The 9,121-nt window shown below is 49.5% G+C and overlaps 1 protein-coding gene across 1 annotated transcript; it reads right to left on the reverse strand.

Moving 5' to 3' along the window:
- Positions 1–3,284: 3,284 nt before the first annotated feature.
- On the reverse strand, positions 3,285–8,894 carry LOC143303931 (uncharacterized). Its single transcript, XM_076626138.1, has 2 exons — positions 7,772–8,894; positions 3,285–7,159 (listed from the first exon to the last, which is right to left on the reverse strand). The coding sequence occupies exons 1-2, from the start codon at positions 8,892–8,894 to the stop codon at positions 3,285–3,287; spliced, it is 4,998 nt and encodes a 1,665-aa protein (XP_076482253.1).
- Between the last annotated feature and the right edge of the window lie 227 nt (positions 8,895–9,121).

A 9,121-nucleotide genomic window follows, 5' to 3' on the forward strand; every position in this document is an offset into this window, starting at 1 on the left:
CGCCTGATGCGGGCGGGTAATCGGTTCCTCCACAGCGTGAGGATAAAATCATCGGGCGTGGAGGGGCTGGAGAGTTTTTTTAGGTGTTGATAAAACTGGGATGGTTTTCTATCTCCCATCTCCTCCCTTTCCACCAACTTCTTTATCCGGGTCGCGTCCGTATCGGATAATTTGCGAATGAGCGCATGTTTTAATTTTTCGTAGCGTCCGATGTCTGGAGGGTTCGTCATTAGGTCTTCGACGTCCTGGAGCTGTTGATCGTTGAGGCATTTTGCCAGCGTCACGTACTTAATGGTGTCTTCCGTAATTCGCGCTGCCTCGAATTGTCTCTCCAGAAGGGCAAACCATGCCGCCGTGTTCGTGGGCAGCAGTGGAGACATGCTGATCACCTGGCTGGCTATGGTTCCCTGTGTATTACCTTCCATCGTCGCGGTGCACTCAAAATCGGTGGTTAAAACGATAGCACTATCACTGTCACCTCTTTCACTAAATATTACGTCAAATCACGTCGGTAGTCACCAATTTGAGGTGGTATAGTGATAGGTGCGTAAGGAACTACTCTTGGTGTTTTTACGAATAACAGTTTATTAGAACTAATCAACAATCAGAGTTAACAATGAACAATCAACAATTACACTTAACAGACAACAGGTAACAACTAACAAATAACGATAGACACCGAGAGGTCATTCGACGCGTTGCTATGCGAATAGTACCGAGGAGTTACACTTTTAATGGCGCAAGACAGACTGACTCTGCTTTTTGTTTCGGATCGCGCAGATTCTTCCCTTCGTAGCCCATCGATATCCCCACTAGCGTGCATTCATTAGATGTGCCGCCAGTGCTGGCACGTGTATGCTCTTCCGAGAATTCGGCGGAAAGAGTGTGAAGATATCGATGATACATTGGGCACGTCGGTGTTTCGCTTTGGCGGCGTCGCGCTTTGTATCCGGAGCCGTTGAACAGTTCCGTGGCCCGTGCCGCCACAGGTACTATGATTTTGAAAAATATTTTGTCATCTATTGTGAAGATTTTAAGCTCACTGATGTCGAGTATGAATTGAAAATGTTCGGTTTTGGCAGAAATCGCGGTGTTGTACATCTGGCTACCTATTGCCTTGGCGTAATTTTCTATGAATTCATTGGGGTCAAGTATTTGTGGACTAATTATTCCTTGTTTGCCTAATATCATGACGTTAAGTATTTCATCTAATTGGAAGTGTCAAGTTTGCATCGCGGTGTCGACTTTCATGATCATCTTAAGCATAGATCTATCGATATTTGCCTGCTGTTGTAATTTTAATATATCACTATGTGATCTCTCTAAGTGGTGTAGGTTTTCTGAGTTTACAATTTTTCTAATAAGTGCTGTTTGATTAGCTATTATGGTCTTGATTTTATTATTATCACCGAATAGTTTGTCCATATTTTCGTTTATGAGCGTAAGATCATCATCGTCGAGAGTCCCGAACAGACTTTTCGATACGGAACCTATGATGTTAAGCAAACCTCGTGTGCTCCGGGTATGTGTTAACGCTTTCAAGTGTTTTGCGAGTTGTTTTAGGTTATTGATGCGATTTTGTAATCCGCCTAACTCTTCGACGTATTGTTTGCTGATTGCACGTGAGTCTATTGTTAATTTATATGATTCTAATCCTACTATAACATTGGCAGTATCGCTGTACAAATATCCTTTTCCTATGTTTTCTACGAATACAGAGTTTCCTTCTAAATGGTGTAATATTTATCTGCGCGGATACTATTCCGGCAAAGAGGAGCGTCGACCTGGAAAGTAAGGTTTTAAACGATTACCGTGTATCTTTTTGTCTTGAATCAGATAGTACGGAGTACATACTTTATCAATCGTGTATGGTCCTAACCATTCCACATCAAGTTTATGCCTTTTATGATCGTTATGTATTAAAACGGAGTCTCCTTCTTTGAAAACTGATTGAGGTTTTATAATCTTACGTCTTTGATCGCTCTGATATCGATGTTTACTTTTGATCAATGTTTCGCGAGCGTGTCGGAGTCTAGAGTCCCATTCCTTCTTGCGGAACGTGATTTCGTCTGCGTATGTGCGTTGGGGATTCTTGGATATTGTGGAGGGAAGATAGGCTTGGTGTCCGAATGTGAGTTCGAATGGCGTGTAACCAGTAGAGTCGTGTATCATTGTATTATATGCAAGGCATACAAAGTTAAGTTGATCGTCCCATTCTTCATCCGAATTTTGCTGTATCGATTTTAACATGTCTGTTACTACTGCGTGTGTCCGTTCTAACGATCCGTTACTTTGTGGGTGGAAGGATGTAATTTCGACCAATCGCGGGGAGACGTAATCGCGAGGAGAGACGTCAACGGGGGTCGTAAATCCCCGTTACGATTATAACAATCGACACCACGAATTGATCGATCCCCTGATTTCCGTTGAGATAATAGGGGTGATTGAGTTTGTATAACACTGTGATTCACAGAATTATAAATTATATATTTCCAACACTTAGATTACACTGACGTAGAGAAACAAATAGTCAACAACTTGTCGCACGAAGATGCGATAGATATGTACGCTAGAGCAGGGCTCTTATAATGGAAATTAATGTATTAATGGACTTAGCACTATAATATATTTAGGAGAGAAGATGTATGTTCGACAACACCGAGAACCGACAAAAGATTTGCGTGAAGTATGCGACTCTCGCGCTATGTGTAGACTGCCGCGTTAGACGTTAGTTTTTAGACTGATTGTCGCTCCTTTTTTCATACGGAAGAAAAGTTCGGTGTGGGTGTGCCCCTGTGCCTAAAGAACGCGGATTCGTTGTTCCCAATTTCGTTAGGAAAAGTGAGGGTAACGAACCGAGGTGTCGATTGGTCATGACCTGCATTACTGCTCGAAGGGATGAGTAGGGAGTCTCCTACCATCGTGGTGGATAGATGACTGTGTGCGTGAGAAAAATCTAGCTTGTTTTATTACAGGGCTATTCAGATTTTCCTCATGGGTGCATACCCGCTTTCTCCGTGTTTTAAGTGCGACTAATAAACCCAAGGACCTCTCTAAAAAACCAGATGTGCGTCGAACATACTTTTAGGCTTAAGACATTCTTCAGGATAAACAGATTGACGACACATGGCGAAACAATACAGGAAAGTGAAAGTTATGGTGGGCCCTTAGGTTTATTGAGGGTCGAAGTGACGTTACGCAGGTCGGTTGTTGTCCGGTCGCGCGGGCTGGCGTGCAGATGTTTTAGGCGGCGTAACATCCTCCCCCCGTTGAGAGGGCACCGATCAAATTCTGGCTGTGGAGTCAGGTGTGTCGTTGATGACCTCCTTCGTTCCGTGTGGACGTTCGGCCTCGTCTGGATCTGGGTGGATGGGTAAGGGGACCAGTCTTTTGACACCGCGGTCCAGGATGCTTGTTGCCGTCTGCACGGTAGCGGTCCGGATGATTCCGTCGGCTCCTGGATGGACCTTGATTACGCGGCCCAAAGGCCACTGCATAGAGGGCACGTTATCCTCCCTGAGGATTACTACGGTGCCTTCACGAATGCTATGTTTGCCCTTGTCCCATCTGTTGCGGCGGGTTAGCTCATTTAGGTATTCTCGATACCATCTGCTCCAGAAGTGCTGCTTAATCTGGTGAATGCGCTGCCAAGTGGATAGCCGGCCTGATGGAATTGCCCTGAAATCACGCTCCCGTAAACTGGTTAGTGTGTCACCGATCAGAAAATGTCCGGGAGTGAGGACAGGAGGATCTTTCGGATCGGATGAGATGGGAGTCAGTGGGCGTGAATTGAGAATGGCCTCAATTTCTATCACGAGGGTGTTGAGGTGCTCAAAGGTCAGGAGTTCCGTGCCGACCACGCGGATGAGATGGCGTTTGAACGCTTTAACCGCGGCTTCCCATAGACCGCCAAAATGTGGTGAGTTCGGGGGATTAAAACGCCATTGTATTTGTCGGTCGGCGAGAAAAGTCTGTACCCTATCCTGGTGGTCGTCGGACTGCAATAGCGTCCGGAGTTCTTGCAGTTCCCGGTTAGCCCCAACGAAATTGGTGCCGTTGTCGGTGAGGATCGTTGCGCAGTATCCTCGCCGCGAGATGAAACGGCGCAGCGCGGCCAAGAAGGCGTCGGTGGTTAGGTCGCTGACTAACTCTATGTGGACCGCCTTTGTCGCCAGACAGACGAATATGGCGGCGTACGTCTTGATTTTACGTCGGTTGCGGTCCCTCCTCTCCTTGATGTAGAATGGGCCGCAGTAGTCGATTCCGACGTTCGTGAACGGCCGCGATTCGGTAATACGCGCCTCTGGCAAATCACCCATCAAGTATTCCACTGGTGGAGGGTTGGCTCTGCAGCAGCGGACGCACCTTCTGAGAGTGCGCCATACCTGGCTACGGCCGTCGATTGGCCAATAGCGCAGTCTCACCGCGTATAGTGTAGCTTGTGTCCCCGTGTGATGATTGTTCCGGTGCTCTTGCTCTATAATTAGCTCTGTCACCGGGGACTTTGGTAGGATGATCGGGTGTTTTTGGCTGAAGGGTATGGCGGAGTTGGCTAGTCGTCCTCCTACCCGGAGTAGCCCATCTTCGTCGAGGAAGGGGTTTAATGGCTGTAGTTTCCCTCCAACGTCCTCGCTTCGATTTTTCTGGAGGATCCGAATTTCAGGCGCGAAATGACTGGATTGGACGATTTTTATGAGTCGGTTGTGCGCTGCAGTCAGTTCGTCTGTGGTGAGATGGGCAGATCGGTGTTGCTTATGTCTCCATCTAAGACACCGGGCGACGATTCTTATTAGTCTTGGCCAAGACGAATAACGATGGAGGAGTGTGTTATCGTTAATAGTCGTCTTCAGACAGATCGTCTTCTTTTGCTCCGGGAGGTCGACTACCGGTGTCGGATTCCAGACCGGCCAATAGTTGTCGCTTTGCAGGAGCCACCTTGGCCCGTTTTTCCAAATGGACGGACATAGGAATTCCTTGGGCGTCTGGCCTCGGGAGATGAGATCCGCTGGATTATCGTCGGTAGGCACATGACGCCAGTCGGAGATATTGGTCTTGGTCTGTATCTCAGCGACTCGATTCGCCACAAATGTCTTCAAGGTGTGCGGCGAAGACCTGATCCAATGGAGCACGATGGTGGAGTCAGTCCAGTATACTATCCTCGATATCTTGGTCGTCAGGGCCTGTCGTATTGACGAAATCAAGGATGTCAGAAGAAGTGCCCCGCTTAATTCGAGACGTGGTATGGAGAGCGATTTGAGCGGCGCTACCTTCGACCGCGCCGTGAGGAGTCGATTCCAAATATTGTTCTTTCGGTCCGTCGTCCGCACGTAGACGCACGCCCCATATGCCCTTTCGCTAGCGTCACAGAATCCGTGTAGCTCAATTTTCGTTGCGGATTCTATGATGGTCTTCCGAGGGAACCTTGCCGCATTTAACAACGGCAATTGGGTGTGGTATTTGATCCATTCGGTGTGTACGTCTGTCGGAAGGGATTCGTCCCAATCTACCTTCAATGTCCAGATCTGTTGCATAATCATTTTTGCTCGAACGATTACCGGCGAGAGCAATCCCAGTGGATCATAGATTTGTGCGATGACGGAGCTGATTGATCGCTTTGTGACTCGGGAGGTGTCACTGTTCGTCTTGACTGAATATAGTATGGCATCGTCGGCTGAATCCCAAAAGACGCCGAGTGTTTTTAACGTAGATGACTCACCGAGATGTAATTTCTGGTTGGTGTCTTCCTCAGGTAGTCCTCGTAGCAGATCCCGATCGTTTGATGCCCATTTGCGGATATTTAGACCGGCTAGCTTAAGTAAGTTCGTGAGATCATTCCTGACTGATAAGGCTTCGTCCTTCGTATCGGCTCCGGTCAACGCATCGTCGACATAGAAGTCTCGCCGTAGGATCTGCGCTGCTCTCGGAAATCGAGGTCCCTCGTCTTCTGCCAGCTGTTTGAGACACCGGATGGCCAGATACGGGGCTGCGGATAGACCGAACGTTACGGTGTTGAGTCGGTAAGTTTCGATCTCTCCGTTGTCAACACGCCACAGAATCTTTTGATAAGGACGATCTTCTGGACGTAGGATGAATTGACGGTACATTTTTTCGATGTCGCCGGTAAGGACATATTGAAATGACCGGAATCTCAATAGGATGTGTCTCAGGTCTTCCTGTAATTTCGGGCCCGTATGAAGGGCGTCGTTTAGGGACACTCCCGTGGTACTTGAAGCTGAGCCGTCGAACACAACTCGGAGCTTGGTGGTGTCGCTCGATTCCTTGATCACGCCGTGATGTGGTAAATAATATCCTTGGTCGGTGGCGTGATCCGTGTTGATCTTCGTCATATGACCCAAGTCTAAATATTCTTGGATCACAGCACTGTACGCGGTTTCATATTGTTTGTCGCGTTGGAATCGGCGATGAAGAGAGGCGAGCCTGCTCATTGCAGCGGCCTTCGATGACCCTAGTGAGGAAAGCTTTTCGTTGAATGGTAGGGCAACGATGTATCTGCCTTCCTTGGTTCGTCGGACATGGTTTCGGAAATGTTCTTCACATAGTCGTTCAGATTCCGAAAGATGCGTAGTGGCCGGTCCCTCGTCGATCTCCCAAAACCGTGCGAGGTCCTCTTGCAGAGCCGTTGTAGTTGCGTGGAACGTATTTATCGCGGTTTGGGACGCTGGACTCCCCCCGATTACCCAGCCGAACCGTGTTTTTTGTAGACGTAGTTCAGGTTCGTCTGGTTGCGCCAGGTTGACCTGCCCGATGCACAGCGACGCAAATGTTGATCCGGTGCTAAGTAAGACATCGATCGGGGCTGGGCAATGGAATTGGGGATCGGCTAGTTGAATATTTCTGGGTAATCCCAGACTCGAGGGGTCGATGGGCTCGCTTGGTATGAAGGTCGATATGGCGGGGATAATAAGAAATCTCAAAGTTTTCTTATACTTGCCGTCCGTCGACGTGATTGTGGCCGTGGTGTATCGTTTTGCCGTGGTGCTCAAATTGTCGAGGGCTCCGATCTGGATCGCACATCTCCCTTGTTTTATACCGAGGGAATTCGCGAGCTTGTCCGTCATGAAGTTCATGCTCGACCCAGTGTCGAGTAAGGCTCGGGCTCGGATTGGTTGTCCCTGTTTGTTCAAAACCTTGATCTGTGCTGTGGCCAACAGATCATGATGCAGAGGGGTATGGGGAGATGTGTTTGCTAGTCCGATCCCCCTTGCTGTCGTAGTCTCAGACAGTCAGTTGTGCCCCGGTTGGGACTTGGACGAGAAGGTTGGGGTGGTGTTCTGGATCCGGGCTGAGTGTGACTCGTACGAGGCATGCTCTTTCGTCCCTCTTGGAGACGAAGATGTCCGTCTCCGTGAAGTGTCGGATGTTCGCCTCGACTTGTGGGACGACCGCGACTTCGAAGATCCAGATGGTGATTGTCCGGTGGGGGCTCGCTTGTGTGACGAACGACTGCCCGACGACCGACCGCTCGGTGCGCGACAGCCCGACGACCGACCGCTCGGTGCGCGACTGCCCGACGACCGACCGCTCGGTGCGCGACTGCCCGACGACCGACCGCTCGGTGCGCGACTGCCCGACGACCGACCGCTCGATGAGCGACTGTCCGACGACCGACTGCTCGGCGACCAACCGCTTGCCGATCGCCCGCTCGACGATCGACCGCTCGAAGATCGACCGCTCGACGACCGTGAGTCTACCTGGGTTTGTTCGCGGTGTAGATAAGTATGATGTAGGTGACCGCAGATACGACACGAACCCGATGTACACTGTGTCAGCGAATGTCCTCTGCCTAGGCAATTTATACATAACGATGCCTTCTTCACGATCTGAAAACGTTTGGTCGCTGATTTGGCCTTGAAGACTTTGCAGTGTCTGATATCGTGAGGCCCGTTGCAGGTCGGACACACCACCGTTCTGATGGTTGTAGCAAGGGTTCGCCCATGCGGTATGGTGGTCCGCTGACGGTGGTGTTTGTGGGCTGACCCTTTTGATTCCTTCTCTTTAGAGAGGAATTGAGTCCCGTTCGCCCGTGTTTTGAGAAAGTCTATCAGATGCTGATAGGAGGGCACCTGTTGGCGGGGCAGTGTGCGTTGCCATTTACGCAGGCTGGACGAGGGCAATTTCGACGCGATCAATTCGATCATCGCTATGTTCGATGTGACGGGCTGTTTTAGGTGTTCGAGCGCTTTTAGATTTACGCTGAGGGTTTCCAACAAATCCTCTAGGGCTTCTGGAGTTTCCTTTTTGATTTCCGGATAGTTGCGCATCAAATTCCAATGGCGCATGCAGATTTGGAGGGGGCAATTGAACTTGTCCTTCAGTGTGTCAAGCGCGATGGAATAGTTGGCCTCTGTGAGTTCTAATGACTGGATACTCTGTGCGGCCCGTCCAGTTATAGATGAGCGTAGATGCTGGAACTTTTGGACATTCGTCAAACTTTCGTTACGGTCCACTATGGATGAGAACGTGTCGTAGAAATAGGTCCAGTTCTCGAGGGCGCCGTCGAATTGGGGCACGCGGACCTCTGGAACGGTGGTTGGCTCTGGTTTCCGGCGTGTCTCACCTATGTTTGTAGTCGACGGGGTTGTTGCTGAGATTTGCTCAAAGAGCCCTAGGAACCGCACGTCAAGCTCCCGATGCTCTTGCGATAACGAATCTACACGCGCATCTTCCCCCTCATCTAACACATCTAACTCGTATTGAACCTCGAGTATCCTCTTCCAAAGTTCATCGAACGAGCTGCGGCAAGATGTTAGGACGAGTCTGTTTGCCTTCCCGGACGCTTCGTATTCATCGAGTTCGCGTCTTATGGCTGCTAGTCCACGGGCTAGGGCGCCTCGTCTACGCCGTAACGTGCTGATTGATTCAGCCTGGGCCATATTTTATTTTAATGATATGAACGATCTTACCTTGATCAAATGGACGTTGATCTGGGATTCGGTTGATGATCGTTACGATGCGGCGTGGGTTCGTGTAGATGCTGAGCGACGGAGGTGTTTCTCTCCGATGGCGGTTCCCTTGATCAGCTGACTAAGTGGTTGGAACTTGGATTTCACGCGACACTGTATAGTCACTGGTCAGTGCACTTTTTGGCGACACGAAATCC

This window comes from Bombus vancouverensis, chromosome 17 (genome assembly GCF_051014615.1).
Source record: "Bombus vancouverensis nearcticus chromosome 17, iyBomVanc1_principal, whole genome shotgun sequence".
Lineage (NCBI taxonomy): Eukaryota > Metazoa > Arthropoda > Insecta > Hymenoptera > Apidae > Bombus > Bombus vancouverensis.

What these genes read in the sequence shown, in the direction of transcription:
- LOC143303931 (XM_076626138.1), bottom strand. Translation starts at nt 8,894, where the DNA reads ATGGCCCAGGCTGAATCAATCAGCACGTTACGGCGTAGACGAGGCGCC. An exon ending in GCTGACACAGTGTACATCGG is followed by an intron (nt 7,160 to 7,771) that starts GTTCGTGTCGTA and finishes TGTTGGCCACAG; the next exon opens with CACAGATCAAGGTTTTGAAC.